Here is a 19626-nt window from a genome sequence, read left to right as displayed (position 1 = left end):
TTCAGCACAGCCAAATAAATAAATAAATAAAAAGTAAATAAATAAGGAAAAGGAAATGAAATGTCAAAAGTACTTGTTTAAAAAAAAGACGAGGGTGTGTCTCAGGGTGGGGAGAGAAGAATAGTACGACTGCTCATGTTAGTTTAGGGCAGGAGTCTAGTCCCAGCTCTGTCAATTACCAGCCTTAAGTATTTTGGCACAAAACCAAACTCTAACTCTATAAGCCTCAGGCTCTCCACTGTGAAGTGAGTTTGATAAGCTCTGTCTGGTAGGATTGGTGGAATATATGTATTTATGGAAAGCATTGGGCACGGCGCCTGTATCTATTGAGACATTAGGGGCAATGGCAGTTATCACTATGATTATCTTGACCTCAGATGTTACATCAGCTGGGTTTTTTGTTTTTTGCTTTTTTTGGCATCTAAGAGATGTCAGGGACTATGCAGTGTTCTAACTGATAAAAAATAAAAAAAGATCCAACCTCCCCAATCAGCCAAACTTCTGCTTAGCAATGAAACCAAAGTAATATGTTCTTGCCACCCCCTCTTTACCTTGCTTCTTTCTTGTTCGTTCTGATTTAGAGAGTAACTCAGCCTCTTCCAAATAATGACAGCTTCTCTGAGAAACTATAACTGCATGGGCAGAGGCATGCACTGCTTTTTTTTTTTTTGACTAAACATTGCCAGTACAAGCATGAAGTTTTCTTAAGAACAGATGCTCAATTAATGTTTGTGTAAAAGAAGAACCACGTATAAATCATTTGCTGTAATTTATATTCTTAAACATTCTTGAAAAATACAATCCAATCAAAGTATATATCTTTTACATTTATATAAAGGGAAACTAAACAGAGAGTAAGTAAAGCAAACCCCAAATTGACAAACTTTCAGCTATTTGTCTGTGCTTCTATGTTCTGAGCCTTAGTGTGGTGTCTTGCATATTTCTATGGATATTCTTATCCTAAAGTGTAGTTATTCTCATCTTGGATCACAAAAGTGATTTGAGGATTTCCAGTATGTATTTCAAAGAACAAAACTCTTAATCCTAAATCTGACAAACAGCAAACAGCATGAGACCCATGTAATTCAAATACTTCTATCATGAACCTAAAATAAACTTTGTTGTAAAAAGTAACAATTGAAAATTGAGGAATAAAAAGTCAACAAGTTATTGATGCATATTCAGAACACAGGTTGACAGGCTTTTCCAACCACAAAGTGAAGAATGGGCTTCAGACCACACTAGGGGCCAGATGAGCGGCTGGATGTGGCCCTGGAGTGGGCACTGGTTGAGGCAGAAGTGCCATCCCTGGCTGTAGCAGAAGTGCCATCCCTGGCTGCAGAAGTGCCATCCCTGGCCGAGGCCAAAGGGCCAGCACCGGCCAAGGCAGACATATCAGCCATGGCTGAGGCTGAAGTGCCAGCCCTGGCTGCAGCAGAAGTGCCAGGTCTGGCCGAGGCAGAAGGGCCAGCGCTGGCTGACGCAGAAGGGCCGGTCCCGGTTGCAGCTCTGGCTCCGGTTCTCTCTGCCTCCTCTCTTAAAGCCTCCTCATAATGCGGCAGTAAGGCGTCAGGGACCAAATCGTTGACCTTGGTCAAAAACTGCAGGACTTTCGTCTTGCTGTTTTCTGTGAGCGCTTTAGGACCCCAGAGGAACTCATAGCGAGGGGGATTGCTGCCAGGCACCTGGTTGTATTCCAGGTACTCTTCCTGCACCAGATTTTCTGTGATGAGCTTCCTGGTGTCTCCAAAGATGAAGTGCATTCTTCCATCATAGATGCCCAGAATATTCAGGAACTTCCAGACCTCCTCCTCAGAGGCACGATGGCCATTCAGGTAGATGACACCCAGCAGAGGCATCAGAAGACCATTCTTCGGCAGCCCCCAGTCACCTCTCATAGACTCACTGTCGCTGAGATCTAGGTTGCTCACCAGGGTATAGCAGTGACTGTTGGGCCTGACTTCCTTGAGCACCAGGCCAAACACCATCTCCATGTGCTCAGAGGCCCTGCTGAGGATCTCAGGGAATTGTGCCTTGTACCTTCTGTGGATAACCTTCACCATTTCTGACCTCTTAATTAGCTCCCTCATCTTATATTTTAACAGCATGTACTTCACCAAATTCTCTGACTCCATGGTCAGAAGATCTGTATGAGAGCTCTCAGCAGCAGCTGAGGCCTGGGAGGAATTTTCACCTCCCTGAACTTGGCCCTCGGCACCTACACCAGATCTCGAGCGTGCTGTGCCACCTACTCCAGATCTCGAGCGTGCTGTGCCACCACCACCAGATCTTTTGCGTATAGCACCTGCAGCAGCACTGGTGGTGCCTTGGGCTCCCGGAGGCCCCTTGGGGGTGCCAGCAGCAGACAAGCTTGAGGGAGCACTCTCTGAATCAGGAGGGGAGGAGGAGGTGGTCTCTTCTCCCCTAGATGTGGTAGCCTGATCATGAAGACCCTGGATCTCAGCCCGGGCCTGGCGACGTTTCTCACGAGCACGGTGCTTACTCTTCTGCCCACGAGGCATGACAGCTGTGGTCAGGGACCGCAGGCAGGGATCTGGGCCAATAGACAGGAGATTGGGGCACCTGGAGGATGGAGAATGAGGTGACATGAGCACGTTAGAACAGGGAGATTCTACCTTGGCTTAATCAAAGGCCGCCTCTGCAGGTGTCCTTGAGGACACTGCCCTAGGAACCCATAAGCCTCCTGCTCAGCCTGTCCCCTGAGAATCCCAGAGGAAGAACAGAGGCCTTACTATTGCTCTGCATCCTCTCAGCCCTGCTTTGCATTTACTGAGGTGACACCAGGTGCTGACAGTGGGGTCCTCTCAGCTCATCTTCAGTATTATCACATCAAGTCCTGGCTCTGATGCAGACACTTCAGACCTCCACATGATCCAGAAGCAAGTGAAGGGATGCCTCAGTCCACCTCCCTCCCAGGGGATACCCAGTGCTGAGAGCTCAGTAGGGTCTTTTCAACCCTGACTTCACTGGGATCATCATTCATGGTCCTTACCTTGGCTCCTTAAAATGCTGGGCACTATTCTCCATTTGCTAACTGGTGGCTGCACCTTCAGACAAGACATTTCCCCTCCCCTAGACTTGGTATAAAACAGTAAAGCAGATGTTCAACCTCACAGCCCATCCCTGAGATTTCCTGGGCTGAAATCCAAGGGTTGGGATGCATGCTCTGAGTCCTCACTCAGGTTCCTTAACTGGGCGCCTGGCAGAGAACCTCCCCTTTCTCCTGAACTGATACCTGTCTGATAGTAAAAGCCAATCACCCTGTGTCCCCACAGGAGGAAGTGAAGATGACCTCATCTTCCCAAACACGGTCTCCTAAGAATGGAAGCTGTTGCAGGCAGGTTGATGTCCCTGTGGTCCCATTCAAGATCCCAATTCAAAGTTAAAATTTTTTTTTTTTTGCTTCTCTTTTCTTCTATATGTCTTTTTTAAAACAAATTCATTTATTTTTAATGGAAGGATAATATCTTTACAATATTGTGTTATTTTCTGCCCCACATCAATATGAATCAGCCATAGGTATACTGTATGTCCCCTCCCTCTCCAAACTCTCTCCCCTTTCCACCCCATCCCACCCCTCTTAAGCTGTTAGAGCACTGGCATTGAGCTCCCTGAGTCATAAAACTAATTCCCAGTGGTTATTTATTTTACATATGTTAATGTGAACGTTTTCAATGTAACTCTCTCAATCTGTCCCTCCCTCTCCTTCCCCCACTGTTTACACCAGTGTGTTCTCTATGTCTGCATCTCCAGGCTGTCCTGCAAAGAGGTTCATCAGTACCATCTTTCTGGATTCCATATATATGCATTAATATATGATATGAGCTTTCCTCTTTCTGACTTAATTCACTCTGCATAAAAAACTAGAAATAAAACTACCACATGAGCCAACAGTACCATTACGGAGGATATATCCTGAGGAAACTAACTGAAAAAGACACTTGTACTCAAATGTTCACTGCAGCACTATTTACAATAGCCAGGACATAGAAGTATCCAAGGTCTACATTTGACACATGACAGGGTCTAAGAGCTCTCCCTCTGTTCACCACTGCCTTAGCTGACCACTCCTTAGCCCACAGTGGGGACTGACATGTATTCTTGAGGTCTGCCAGGGATGACGTCAGGGAGGATTTGGTCCGAATGATGTGGTGTCGAACATATCCATAGCCCCCGAGGTTCTCACCATGACCCCTGGCAAATCTGAAACCCTCCCTTAATAACCTAAGGCTACCACTTTGACCTGGTTGCTTATTTCCCTGAGATGTCCCGGCAAGTGTCATGTCAAAACGCCCAATTCTCCCAGGCTTTAAAACAGGGCTGGCGCTTTATGTGGCCCCGTTTCTTAAGGAAGTGGCCGCCATCCTTACTCAGCGACACAACCATGAATCATGTTGCAGACTAGCTCCCTTTGTTGAACTGGGTTTATTCGGTTAGAGCAAGGTTCTCACTTCACCAAAACCACCTCCAGTGGACACCAGGGGGCACCACAGTTGGCCAGCTTACCCGAGGCCTCCTAGAGCTAAGTATAGGGGAGTCGCTCAGTGAGGCCCTCTTGCAGTGTCGAACTCTGCTCCTCAGCCCTCAGGGCCATAATCTAGGTCCTAGACCTCCTCCGGGGTAGAATCTGGGCCTACCCCCACAGACCAACGCCTTAGCCTGAGACACTCTAGACCACATTCAGCCGATAGCTCTGAGGGGCCCACAAGAGCCATATCACAGGGGTGGGATGTGGATGGGTCACTTTTATTACTGGGAGGGTTGGGAAAGTCCCTTCAGCTCCATTCAGGTCCTCACCTTGGTTCCAGACGAGTCCTGGACACTAAGTCTCCGCCAAACGGTTACTGCGGCTACTGGTCGAGCTCCTCGCCTTCAAAGCGGAAGTGGAGGGGAGCTGCGTAGGGTCCTACGTGAGGTCGTCTGGGGTCGACGGCAAGGGCAGCATGCTACGGGAAGCCCGGTAGCTCAATATTCATCTGTCCCTGGATTCGCTCTCAGGGTCCTACGTGTGCAGTTTATCAGAGCCCCGAACGCCTCCATCTATAAACCCAAGTCCTACAGCCCCCAAACAAAGCCCTTGCCTTCCGAAGTCCCTGCTACTGCTGCTGCTAAGTCGCTTCAGTCATGTCCGACTCTGTGCGACCCCATAGATGGCAGCCCTCCAGGCTCCCCCGTCCCTGGGATTCTCCAGGCAAGAACACTGGAGTGGGTTGCCATTTCCTTCTCCAACCCAAGTCCCTAGTGGAAGGAATCAGAGCACTGCTCTGGGGAGATCCTCTCATTAGCACTGATCGTCCTCACCTTAAGTCCGGTTATGGTCAAGATGACACCCCTCTGCAGATCTGGGGCCCTATCCTGCTAGAGAAGGCCTTGTCCTCCCTGAGTTCACACAGGTGGAATGTGGGGACCACTTAGAAGTAGCTGTTCTGGGTCTCTCAGAGCTAAGAATTTACAGAATGCTGTTTGGCTCCCTCTCCAGGGGTCCCCGCTAACACTCAGCATTGTCATCTGAGGTCCTGCTTAGGCTCAGGTTCGTCCACCCATCTAATAGGCTGATCCTATTAGACAGAGGCCTCACCTCACTGAGAATTTCCAGACTGAAATCAACCTGACATCTGTGCCCTGAGATTCCTGGGGAGCACAGCGATAGAGATTTTCCAGGGCCTCCTTCGATGCAGTGTGTGCTACTGTGAGTGCACTTTCACGTCCTCACATTGACACGGGACGAACCCTGTAACTCCACTCTCTGCTTTGTGAAGCTACTTGTCTTACATCAAGGTCCTAGTCTCCTTGAGAATTCCAAGTTGGAAGTCAGGGTGACCTTCTTGTGATCATAGTCCATAAGGGCCTCTGAAAACAGGCAGCAGGGATGCAACTCGAGTCCTTCTGGATTCCTCTTGCTCAGCATCCTTACTACATCTACCACAGCCTGAGACTGCTCCTTCTACTGATCTAAGATAGCTCTTTGGGTGACCACTATAATCAGGAGTCACTGTCTCCACAGTCCTCTTTTATGGAGTTCTGATATCAGTTTCTGTTGCTTGATTAAAGGCTTCCTGGGAAATGCATATTCCTATGAACACTTGAGCAGTTACCCTCTAGCAAATCTTGGAGAAAATGGGTCTCAGTCCCCAAAGTGATGTAAGATTAGGAAAATGCAGCAGAAATCAAGGAACTCAGGACAGATGTTATGCTGTCAGAGAAAAAGAGCTGATATATTTCTTCTCCTCAGCCAGATTTTGGGTGTGTGCTTAGTTGCTCAGTCATGTCCTACTCTTTGCAACCCCATGGACTGTAGCCTGCCAGGCTCCTCTGTCCATGGGGATTCTCCAGGCAAGAATCCTGGAGTGAGTTGCTCTCCTCCAGCGGATGTACCAAACCCAGGAATCAAACCCAGGACTCCCACATTGCAGGTGGATTCTTTACTTTCTGAGCCACCAGATTTAGGGTGGTTCTAAAATGTTTGCTTTCAGGACTCTCCTGTTGGTCCAGTGGTTATGACTCTGTACTCCCAGTGAAGGGGCCCCAGGTTCGATCCCTGGTCAGGTAATTGGATCCCACATACCAGAACTAAGAGTTCATGTGCCACAACTAGAACTTCCATATGCCACAACTAAAGAGCCTGCATGTGGCAACAAAGATCCCGAGTGTCACAGCTAAGACTCAGAGCAGCCAAAAATAAATATTTTTAATTAAAAAAATTAAGTATTTACTTTCTACATAGAAGCATAGCACCTGATAATCTTGTAAGCCCTTGATAACTTGAGGGTGTCTGAATTTGCACATGCAGATAATCATATGGTTAGTGAGCATTATCTCTTTCTCTCCTTTATCTCTCTTAATTATTTTGGTTATGTGCTATGTGGCAATATTGATGGTAGGAGAGTTTGGGGGAGAGTGGATACATATCTATGTATGGGTGAGTCCCTGCACTGTTCATCTGAAACTGTCACAATGTTCTTAATCGGTTATCCCCAAGCAAAAAATAAACGTTCAAATTACAGAAAACAAAACTGTGCTTCCAGTGTAAGGGGTATGAGTTCAAACCCTGGTTGTGGAATTAGGATCCCATGTTTCAAGGGGTAGTCCTAAGATGGCAGAGGAATAGGATGGGGAGACCACTTTCTCCCCCACAAATTCATTGAAAGAACATTTGAATGCTGAGAAAATTCCACAAAACAACTTCTGAACGCGGGCAGAGGACATCAGGAACCTACAAAGGCAGTTTATTGTCTTCAAAAGGAGGTAGGACAACATATAAAAGATAAACATAGAGATAAAAGAGGTAGGGATGGAAATCCATCCCGGGAAGGGAGTATTAAAGAGAGTAGTTTCCGAACACCACGAAACACTCTCACTGGCGGGTCTGTGGTGAGCCTAGGAATCTTAGAGGGAAATACAATCGGGAGGAAAAAAAAAAAATACATACATAAATAATTAAAACCCACAGATTACATGCCTAATGGCAACTCCCAGTGGAGCAGCAGCCTAGACACTCACGTCTGCCACTAGCAAGGCAGGGGGGGCGGGGGCGCGGGGTGGGGGGCGGGGTGGTCGGCTTGACACGGAGGCACAGGCTGCATTGCTTAGGGTAAGGACCCCGTGTCTGAATGCCCCGAGGGCAATCTGAGGGAACTAAATTGAGATAGCAACCCAGACTCTGGGATAGCTATCCCGTGAAGAGCTAATACCCAGTGATTTTCTTAATGGCATCTGGGAACGCATCTGTTGCCTGTTGATTTCGCAAAAGCTGCTTCTCCTATTATTCTGATATTTTAAGTCAAACCTCTTTCTAAATTTGTCAGGCCATCCTTTGCTGCCATTAAATTCTCCAGCTTTAGATCCTTCACACCCGCCTTTTGCTTTAGGTTGTCATAATGACTTTTATTTTTCTTCAATCATATTAGAGTCTATAGGTATGCCTTGCTTATAGCAATCCTGCACCCACATACAAGCTATATTTTAAACACAAGATAAAAATGTAGTTCAAAAAAGCACAAGGTTTTCACACCTGCTGGTGTAGCTGCACTGATGGCTTCTTAAATTTCCTGTTCTTTTTCTTACAGTGGTCCTTATGCTGGATTCATTCATCTTGAAATGGTGGCATCCACGATTGCAGACCCACACTGTGGTACACAACAAGCAATTCAACTTTTTTGCATAATGTCGTGACTTCTCTCTGCTTCTTGAGAGCACTTCCAGCACCACTAGGGGCACTTCATATGAGTCCTATCATGTTATTCAAGGTTTACAATATATCATAGTAAACACAATGAGAACTACCTGAAAACCATTGGTGGTCAGTTTTTTGAGATCACAATTTACTACTGAAACTGCTCATCAGGGACGAATAGTGCTATTCATGGTCCATAAGTGTGTGTGTGTGCATGTGTGTGTGTGTGTGTGCGTGCACGCATAACTTTTGATAAATTTAATATTTTCATATTTGTGTATATTTTATGGTTCAGTTCAGTTCAGTCACTCAGTCATGTCTGACTCTTTGCTACCCCATGAATCACAGCACACCAGGCCTCCCTGTCCATCACAAACTCCCAGAGTTCACTCAGACTCACGTCCATTGAGTCGGTGATGCCATCCAGCCATCTCATCTTCTGTCGACCCCTTCTCCTCCTGCCCCCAATCCCTCCCAGCATCAGAGTCTTTTCCAGTGAGTCAACTCTTCACATGAGGTGGCTAAAGTACTTGGAGTTTCAGCTTTAGCATCATTCCTTCCAAAGAAATCCCAGGGCTGATCTCCTTTAGAATGGACTGGTTGGATCTCCTTGCAGTCCAAGGGACTCTCAAGAGTCTTCTCCAACACCACAGTTCAAAAGCATCAATTCTTTGGCGCTCAGCCTTCTTCACAGTCCAACTCTCACATCCATACATGACCACAGGAAAAACCATAGCCTTGACTAGATGGACCTTTGTTGACAAAGTAATGTCTCTGCTTTTGAATATGCTATCTAGGTTGGTCATAACTTTCCTTCCAAGGAGTAAGCGTCTTTTAATTTCATGGCTGCAGTCACCATCTGCAGTGATTTTGGAGCCCCAAAAAATAAAGTCTGACACTGTTTCCCCATCTATTTCCCATGAAATGATAAAATAGACTAGTATATACATAAATTTTATGCATTCATGACAGCTTTTTCTTAATCTTTTTATATTCCTAGGATATGCGAGTCACCTGTTTTTTCAAGTCATCTCAAATCTCTGAATAGTTTTCCAATGTATTTATTGAAAAAAATTCATCTATATGTGGACCTGCACAGTTGAAATTTGTGTTGTTCAAGGGTCGACTACATACAAGGAATTGGCAATGCTGAGTCGTAGGATAGTTACAGTTGTGATTTTCTGAGGAACCTCCACACTTCTTTTCCATAGTGGCTGTGACAATTTATATTCCCAGCAACTGTGTGCAAAGGTTCCCTTTTCTCAACACTCTTGCCAAAACGTGTTATCACTTGGTTTTTGATAATAGCTCTCCCAACAGGTATGAGGTGATCTCTTACCGTGGTGTGGATTATCATCTTTCTGGTGGTTAGTGATGCTGAGCTCCTTTTCATATAGCTGTTGGGCATTTGTATGTCTTCTTTGGAAAATATTTAGGTTCTTTGCTCCTTTTTTAGTTATTTTCAATTAATTAGTCTGTTACTGAGTTGTCTGAGTTCCTTTTATATTAAGTTATCAGACATATGGCTTGCAAACTTTTTCTCCTATTCCGCCTTTTCATTTAGTTGATTGTTTCCATTGCTATACAGAATCTTTTTAATTTGATATAGTGCCATTTATTTTTGTTTTTCTTGCCTGTGTTTCTGTTGTCAAATTACAAAGAACAACAACAACAAAAAAACTAAAATCCCCAGAACATTGCCAAGACAAACGACAAAGAGTTCTCCCCTATGTGTTCTTCTAACTGTTTTAAGGTTTCTGATCTCATTTTTAAGTCTTAAATCCATTCTGCATTTTTTGAGTATGATGTAAGATACGACTCCAGTTTGATACTTTTCATGCAAATATTCAGTTTTCTCAACACTATTTGTTGACTGAGGATACTATCTTTTTCACTGTGTATTCTTTGTGCCTTTGTCAAAGATTACTTGACTATATGTGCATGGTTGTGTTTCTAGGCTCTATTATGTTCCATTGGTCTGTGTATCTATGTATATGCTGGTATCATATTGTCTTGAACAAAGGCAAGAAGAGCCAGGCTTCCACCTTTGCTTGTCTTTCTCAACGTTATTTTGTCTATCCAAGGTCTTTTGTGGTTTCATAAGAATTTTAGCATTTCTATTTCTCTGGAAAATTCCAGTGGAATTATGACACACAGTACATTAAGTCTGTAGATCACTTTGGGCAGTATGGATATTTGAACAGTATGACTTCTTCCAATCCATATACTTGGGACATCTTTTTATTTGTGTCTTTTCAATTTGTTCCATCAGTGTCTTGTTGCCTTCAGTGTATAGATATTTCACTTCCTTGATTAAATTTATTTCTAAGTACTTTATTCTTTTTGACATATTTGAAATAGAACTGTTTTCTTAATTTCTTTTTCAGATAGGTTGTTGTCAGTATTTAGAAGCACAACTCACTTTTCTGTGATATTTTGTGTCCTGCACCTTTCTTGAATACCTTTCTTAGTACTAACAGTTTCCTGGACACTCAAAACATTCACCCCTCTGTCACTTTGCCCTACCAGGAAAGGTCGCAATCTCTTTTGGTACCAAGCTGTACCAGCCCGAGACAGGGGGTGATGCCAATAGAGTCAAATCACTGGGCTTATGCATTGCAAGTGCAGCTGATCTAAGTTTTATGCTTACCTGTGGTACTGCAATTTCTTAATTGGGTTCTAGACCTTTTATAAAGGTATTTTGTTACTTATACAATTTTAAAATCTGGGCTGCTGAAGGGAAACAGGGGCTGGGAATTCCTGTTCCACTGTATTGCAGATGCCACACAGTCAAGACCCTTTTCTTTATTTCCTGATAACAACAATTTCACTTAGTCTTCATTCACATTGGCAAGAAACTCCCAATACTTTTGACATGTTATCTTTCTCTGAATCACAGAGATTCAAGGATTTCTGATTCATTATCTGATTCATTATAGAAAATACCAAAAGCTTTATACTTATACTGAAAAACAGTAATAAATGGGATATACTTTGTTCATAAACACAGATACAGGAGTCAAAGAAACCTTCAATTACAAGGAAGAATATTTCAATACTATGAAAAAGAAAGCCCTAAGCAGAAAAAGATACATATCCCAGTTACTGAGGTCAAGCAAGAACAAAAAAAGACATAAAATGTATTCCCTTAAGCTCCATCTTGGCACTCAATTACTTGGAATACCTACTTCTCTTTTCAACCTCAAGATGAAGGATCTGCCCTGGATGTCACTATGTGGGAGGAGCTGGAGGACTTAGATCTGGAACGTGCCCTGCCCATGGCAGTAGCACTCTCTTTTAGCTCTCAAGGCCTCTCTCTACCTCATCCTATGATGAAATTCAGGACCTCCGAGGGCTGACAGCAGCAAGTGGACACTACAGAACCCCAGCGGTTCTGGGTGGCTATTTCTTTCACTTCTTATTAAGGGGCTTCACATATATATTTGACAATTCCTACTCTGACCTGAGATTGCCCTCCTTAGACAAAAGGTTTCAAGTCCCTGACAACTATACTGTGACAACAGACAAAAGAGATGTTCAACTTGAGGTCTCTCCCTGGATCCTTCTTATACCTAATATTCCTGGGTGTGCTTTCCTCAGTCCAGATGTATGGGTGTCCCCCTATAAGCCCTTGGCCCTTTGATTAAAGGCTTCTTAGGAAATGCCACATCCCTGAAAAGCCCTGATCAGTTTCCCTACTCCAAACCTTGCAGAGAAGGAGTCCCTGTCCTAGAAGTGATAAGAGATGGGAAATCCATGGCATAAATAAGGGGGCCCAGGTAGAGACCTGTGAGAGAAACAAAATGTGGTAACCTGGCCGTCTGTCCTTCAGCCAGACTTCTCAGGCAACCTCTGTTCTAATAAATAAATTTTATATTTTAGATCTAATAGATATTTTCTATACAAAAAAAATGGTTATGTGATGATTGTTTTGTGAGTCCTTGATCTTTAAACTTATTTGAAACCTCATATGTATGCATAGATGATCTTATTGCCAGCAAATATTATCTCTTTTATCCTCTCTTCATATGTCACATTTGTTTTGGCATTATTATTATTATTGCTCTGGCTATGTATTACAATGTAATAGTTCGACCTCAGAGTCTTTCTTCTTATTGCTTCCAATACATTTCACAGTAATGAGAATAAGAAGGGAATTAAGGGTACAAGGTCAGCTCAGGCTTGCAGGAGTGAGAGGGTGAGCTTTAGACTAACTCAGATCAAGGGCCTATGTCACTTACCAGCCATGGAAAAGTTTGTCACATTATTAAACTGAGAGAGCCTCGGGCTCTTTAACTGTGAAGGGAGTTTGACAAGCCCTGTCTGGAAAGACTGGTGGCATGTGGTGGTAACTGTAAAGCATCTGTCACAGGGCCTGGCAGGCACCATATCCCTCCCTTCTCATGACTGGTGCCTGCACTTTCCAACAAAGATCTGACCTCCCTTAGGGCTGATATCGAGCTTCCCTGGTGGCTCAGCAGTAAAGGATCCGCCTGAGATACAGGAGCTGCAGGAGACACAGACTCAGTCTCTGGGTCAGAAAGATCCCCTGGAGGAGGAAATGGCAACCCAGCCTAGAATTCTTGGAATTCTTGGAATATCCCATGGACAAAGGAGCCTGGCGGGGTACAGTCCATGGAGTCACAAGAAAGTGAGACATGACTTAGCAATTCAACAAGAAGAAGAAGGCCTGGTATAATACGTGAGGGAGAGCCTTGCCTGACAGTCTTCCCCTGAGCTTTCTAGAACTGACATCAAAGGGGAGGGCAGGACTCTCCTTTGTACCCTCTATTCAGGGATGAGTAGACCCCTCAGTCTCCACTCGAGCTTCACAATTTGACTTCTGGTGGGGCCTGGGGAATCCCCTCCTTCTTGACCTGAGGCCTATCTCCTCATAGTAAGACCGATACCTCCCTGTGAGCCTGGAGGAGGAAATCAGAGTGGCCTTATCTAGCCACCCCTACCCATAGTCTCACAAGAATGAAAGCTGTGGCAAGCTCCTTGAGGATGACAGGTGGTTCCTCTCAGGGTCCCAAATTTGACTCTCAGCCAAGCCCAAGACTCCCCCCTCTGTTGACATGGGACCACCACCATCAGACCAAAACCCTAACTTTCCTGCTACTCTTCAGTCAGAGCTGAAGGGCCCCTTGGCCTGACAACTCTACCTGTGGCCTTCTAGCCTGACAGTAGGGAAGATTCTCTGTGGCCATCCTGGTATGTATGTTTAGACAGTTTTACCATCCTCACTCTGATTTGGAAATAACCTGGAAATATTCACAAACTGGAAATATTCCCTGACTTGCCTTAAAGCTTCTCCCCTCAGGCCCCCAATTCCGAGACCCCCAAGGAAGAAGTGGAGTTTGCCTCATCGGGCCACAACAGGCTGTGGTCTTCCGAGGCTAACAGTAGTGGAAGCAATGTGTTCTGCCCCCATTGTTTTGAGATGGATGGTCTTTTCAGTCATCAGGGTCCTTACCTTCTGGTACAAACTGGAAATCATCCTTCTGCTGACCTGTGGTCGCTCTGTTTGATCAGGATGAGATTCCTTACCTCCATGTGATCCTCTGGGAGGAAGTGAGTAGGACTCACCATGTCACCAGGCCTAAGTGGCACAGTCTAAGACCTAACAGGGACAGTGCCCTCCGTGGCCCCCTTCTTTCTGAGAGGGATCCTTCATTGTCAGTCAGTGCCATCAATTGAACCCTATTAGGAACTGGGTACCCTACATCAGCTAAATGAGGCCTCCCCATTAGCCCAAGGACTTTAAGGCCCTGAAGCCATTCACCTTCAGAAAATAAGGGATAAACTTAGTCTGAAAGCCCTGCCTGTTCCCTCCCAGGGCCCATTACATTTGCAGGACTTTCTAAGAATTTATTGTAATGGGCTAGTTGCCTGCCACACTCCTCAGACAAGAGTGTGCCACTGTCATACCTGGGATTTCCACTCTCTGATGAACAGCCCGCCTATAAACCAAGGTCCTCATCTCCTTGACACCAACCAGGCAGAAGTCACGGGGCCCTTGAGCTGGCCAGCACTTACCTATGCCTCCCAGGGCTAACTGGAGAAGATGAGCTAAGTGTAGTCCTATTGGCTGTGAGTTGAGGGGCTTCCATATCCACACCCTGGGTCTTCACTTTGACTCTGCACCCTTCCTGGGGCTCTATTCTCTGCTGATCTGAGGCTGAGGGCTCTGCTGATTCCCAAAATCCCTACCTTCCCGGGACCTGAGTTGAAAGTGTTAACTACAGCAGCCCGGATTGTTCTGGACTTCGTATACTTGCCAATAAGGACAAGTATATCTTTACAGGTTCCTACTATGGGGCTGCATCTTTCCATCACCCTCATTCAGGTTAATCACTGTCATTTCTGAGAGATTGATCCTCTCTCCTCTACCAACCTCAGAACTCTGCACCAAGACCAAGTTTCTTAGGTCTCTGAGAAGCCTGAAGAATAAGCGAGGCCATGCTTAGCCCAACAGTTCTGAGATCAGTTGGGAGTGCTGTTCCAGTGACCAACCTCCATATTCTGGGGTGTTGCTCTCCTCAATCCTCCTACATGGGGCCCTCATCTTGCTTTCTGTGTCTTGGATTAAAGGCTTCTGGGGAAATTCCACATCTCTGCAAACTCTTGAACTGTGTTTGCTCTGCAATGCTATGGAGAATGAATGGGTCCCTGTCTCAGGAGTGATAGGAGATGGAGAAGCTACAGCCCAAGGCAGGAGTTCCAGGATAGGTGGTCATCCATCAGAGGAAAAAAGTACATAAATCTATCTCATCAGCCAGGGGAAGATTCTCATGTCATTTCTGTTCTGGTAGATTTACTTTCTACAGACAAGAGACTGTAAGCATGATATGGAGAGCCCTTGGTCTTCAGAGCTTATCTAACATGGCCAATGCACATGCTAATACTGTCACCGAATATCGTCTCTTTCATTTATCTATGAGTACTGAATAAGGGATATGCATTTCTGGTTAAATATATTTGGTATTCTTACTGCTCTGGCTACACATTCTGATGCAGTAGCTTGAGCACAAGGACATTCTTTTTTATCACCTAGGATAAATTTTGAAGTACTGAGAAAAACACTGAAATACAAGATACAGGGTGGGGACTTTCCTGGTGGTCCAGTGGCTAGCACCCCAGGCTCCTGATGCAGGGGGCCCAGGTTTGATCCCTGGTCAGGGAAGTAGACCCCATGTGCTGCAACTAAGATCTAGCACAGCCAAATAAATAAATAAGAAAAAGGACAAGTGAGAAGTGAAAGTGAAGTTGCTCAGTCGTCCGACTCTTTGTGACCCCATGGGCTATAGCCTATCAGGCTCCTCTGTCCATGGTATTTTCCAGGCAAAAGTACTGGAGTGGGTTGCCATTTCCTTCTCCAGGGGATCTTCCCAACCCAGGGATCTAAATAGGGTCTCCTGCATTGCTGGCAGAGGCTTTTACCATCTGGACTTCCCTGGGCCATGAGGGAAGTCCAAAAGAGAGAATTACCATGTGAAAGTGAAAGTCACGTCTGACTCTGTGACCCCATGGACTGTACAGTCCATGGAGTCCATGGAATTCTCCAGGCCAGAATACTGGAGTGGGTAGCTTTTCCCTTCTCCAGGGGATCTTCCCAACCCAGGGATCGAACCCAGGTCTCCCACATTGCAGGAGGATTCTTTACCAGCTGAGCCACAAGGGAAATGAAATATCAAATGTTAAAAGTACTTGTTTAAAAGACAAGGGTATGTCTCAGGGTGAGGGGAGAAGAACAGTATGTACGCTACAGTAGTTTAGAGCAGTCTAGTCCTAGCTCTGTCATTTACCAGCCTTAAGTATTTTGGCACAAAACCAAACTCTAGCTCTATGAGCCTTGGGCTCTCCACTGTGAAGTGAGTTTGATAAACCCTACCTTGTCAGGTATTTATGGAAAGCATCTGTCACAGCACCTGTCTCTATTGAGAAATTAGGAGCAATCGCAGTTATTATGATGATCTTGACCTCAGATGTTACATCAGCTGGGTTTCTTTTCTTTTTTTGCATCTATCAGATGTCAGAAACTATGCAGCGTTCTAACCAAAAGAAAAAAAAAAAATGACCCAACCTCCCCAATCAGCCAAAATTCTGCTTAGCAATGAAACCAAAGTAATATATTCTCTCCACCCACTCTTTACCCTGCTTCTTTTTTGTTCTTCTTGAAGTAGAGAGTCTCTCAGCCTCTTCCATAGAATGACAGCTTCCCTGGAAACTATAATTGAATGGGCAGAAACTGGGAGTTTCTTTGACTAAACATCGCCAGTACAGGCATGAAAGACTTCTTAAAAGCAGATGCTCAATTAATGTTTGTGTAAAAGAAGAGCCACAAATAAATCATTTGCTTTAATTTATATTTTCAAACAATCTTGAAAACCATAAGCAGATCCAAGCATATATCTTTTATATTTACAAAAAGGGAGACTAAACAGAGAGTAAAGCAAACCAAAAATTGAAGAACTTTTGGCTATCTCTCTATGTATCTATGTTCTGAGCTTCTATTAGTGTGGTGTCTTTCACATTTCTAAGGATATTCTTATCCTAAAGTGATGTTATTCTCATCCGGGATCACAAAAGTGATATGAGGATTTCCAATATGCATTTCAAAAAACAAAATTGTTACTCATAAATTTCACAAACAGCAAGGTGTGTGGGACCCATTTTACTCAAATACTTCTATCATGAACCTAAATAAACTTTCTGTTGAAAAAACAAAGAACTGAAAACGAGGGGGGGGCGTGGAGAAATCACAGGAACACAGGTTGACAGGCTTTTCTGACCACAAAGTGAAAAACGGCCTTCAGACGACACTAGGGGCGAAATGAGTGGCTGGATACGGCCCTAGCGTGGGCACTGGCCGAGGCAGAAGGGCCAGCACTGGCTGCAGCAGAAATGCCAGGCCTGGCTGAGGCAAGATACTCAGCCTGGGCTGCAGCAGAAGGGCCATCCCAGACCGAGGCAGACATGCCTGCAGTAACCCAGGCAGACATGCCAGCCATGCCCGAAGCAGAAGTGCCAGCCATGCCCGAGGAAGAAGTGCCAGCCATGCCCGAGGAAGAAGTGCCAGCCATGCCCAAGGCAGAAGTGCCAACCCTGGCTGCAGCTCTGGCCCCGGTGCTCTCTACTTCCTGTCTGAAAGATTCCTCATACTGCGCCAGGAAGGCATCAGGGACTGTATCATTGACCTTGGCCAAAAACTCCATGACTTTATTCTTGTTGGTTTCTGTAAGCGCTTTAGGACCCCAGAGGAACTCATAGCGAGGGGGATTGCTGCCAGGCACCTGGCGGTACTCCAGGTACTCTTCCCTCACCAGATCTTCTGTGATGAGCTTCCTGGTGTCTCCAAAGATGAAGTGCCTTCTTCCATCATAGATTCCCAGAATATTCAGGAACTTCCAGATGTGCTCCTCAGAGATACGGGGGCCATTCAGGTAGATGAAACTCAGCAGAGGCATTAGAAGACCATTCTTAGGCAGCCCCAAGTCACCTCTCATAGACTCACTGTCGCTGAAATCTAGGTTGCTCACCAGGGTATAGCAGTGACTGTTGGGTCTGACTTCCTTCAGCACCAGGCCAAACACAATCTCCATGTGCTCAGAGGCCCTGCTGAGGATCTCTGGGAATTGCTTCATGTACCTTCTACCGATTGCCTTCAGCATTTCAGACCTCTTAATGAGCTCCCTCATCTTTACTTATACAGCATGTGCTGCACCAACATCTGTGCCTTCTTGGTCAGAAGATCTCTGTGAGAGCTCGCAGCAGCAGCTGAGGCCTGGGAGGAATTTTCACCTTCCTGAACTTGGCCCCTGGCACCTACACCAGATCTCGAGCGTGCTGTGCCACCACCACCAGATCTTTTGGGTATAGCATCTGCAGCAGCACTGGTGGTGCCTTGGGCTCCCTGAGGCCCCTTGGGGGTGCCAGCAGCAGACAAACTTGAGGGAGCACTCTCCGAATCAGGAAGGGAGGAGGAGGTGGTCTCTTCTCCCCGAGATGTGGTGGCCTGATCATGAAGAACCTGGATCTCAGACCGGGCCTGGTGATGTTTCTCACAAGCACGGACCTTACTCTTCTGCCCACGGGGCATGATGGCTGTGGTCAGGGACTACAGGCAGGATTCTGGGCCAGTAGACAGGAGATTGGGGCACCTGGAGGATGGAGAATGAGGTGACATGAGCACCTTAAAACAGGGAGATTCTACCTTGGCCTAATCAAAGGCCACCTCTGCAGGTGTCCTTGAGGACACTGCCCTAGGAACCCACAAGCCTCCTGTTTTCCTGCTCAGCCTGTCCCCACATAATCCCACAGAGGAAGAACAGAGGCCTTAGACATTTCCTCTGCATCCTCTCAGCCCTGCTTTGGATTTACTGAGGTGACAGCAGGTCCCAGTAGTGGGGTCCTCTCAGCTCATCTTTAGTATTACCATGTCAAGTCCTGGCAGACCCTGTGCACCCTTCTCTCTGCTACTCTGATACAGACACTTTAGACCTCCACATGATCCAGAAGCAAGTGAAAGGATGCCTCAGTCCACCTCCCTCCAAGGGGATACCCAGTGCTGAGAGCTCAGTAGGGTTTTTTCCATCCCGAGTTCACTGGGATCATCATTCAAGGTCCTTACCTTGGCTCCTTAAAACACTGGGCACCATTCTCCATTTGCTGACTGGTGGCTGCACCTTCAAACTAGACATTTCCCCTCCCCTACACTTGCTATAAAGCAGTGAAGTAGATGCTCAACCTGACAGTCCTTCCCTGAGATTTCCTGGGCTGAAATCCAAGGGTTGGGATAAATGCATTGAGTACTCACTCAGGTTCCTCAACTAGGCTCCTGGCAGAGAAGCTCCACTTTCTCCTGAATTGATGCCTGGGTGATAGTAAAAGCCAATCACTCTGTGTCCCAACAGGAGGAAGTTAAGATGACCTTATCTTACCAAACACAGTCTTCTAAGAACAGGTGCTGTTACAGGCAGGTTGATGTCCCTGTGGTCCCACACAGATCCCAATTCAAGGCCTATAGTATTTTTTTGCTTCTCTTTTCTTCTCTATGTCTTTTTAAAATTAAATGTATTTACTATTGATTGGAGGATGATCACTTTACAGTATTGTGTTTGTTTCAGCCGCACATCAATAAGAATGAACCATAGGTATAGCTTATGTCCCCTCCCTCTTGAAACTCCCTCGCACCTCCCACCCCATCCCACTCCTCTAAGCTATTACAGAGCACTGGGTTTGAGCTCTCTGTGTCATACGACTAATTCCCACCGGTTATCTATTTCATATATGGTAATGTGTATGTTTTCAATGTTACTCTCTCAGTCTGTCCCTCCCTCTCTTTCCCCCACTGTGTCCACGAGTGTGTTCTCTATGTCTGCATCTCCACTGCTGCCCTGCAAATAGGTTCATCAGTACCATCTTTCTGA

At 45.6% G+C, this 19626-nt stretch overlaps 1 protein-coding gene across 5 annotated transcripts in view; it reads right to left on the bottom strand.

Moving 5' to 3' along the window:
• Window positions 1-756: 756 nt before the first annotated feature.
• The window catches only part of LOC147340070 (melanoma-associated antigen B1-like), a 42979-nt gene continuing 24109 nt past the window's right edge, over window positions 757-19626 (bottom strand). For 4 of the 5 annotated variants that reach the window (XM_086388411.1, XM_086388412.1, XM_086388410.1 and 1 more), the window contains one exon: window positions 757-2583. In XM_086388411.1, coding sequence (XP_086244537.1) covers window positions 1242-2583 — 1342 coding nt within the window. In that variant the 3' untranslated portion in view covers window positions 757-1241. Of the gene's footprint in view, window positions 2584-16546; window positions 18358-19013; window positions 19071-19626 lie in introns of those variants that run through there. The other variant, XM_086388413.1, reaches the window with a different exon arrangement.

Source organism: Bos grunniens, chromosome X (genome assembly GCF_055505025.1).
Source record: "Bos grunniens cultivar Pamir isolate PY7600 chromosome X, Bosgru_T2T1.0, whole genome shotgun sequence".
Taxonomy (NCBI): domain Eukaryota; kingdom Metazoa; phylum Chordata; class Mammalia; order Artiodactyla; family Bovidae; genus Bos; species Bos grunniens.
This window is presented reverse-complemented; position numbering and strand designations above follow the sequence as displayed.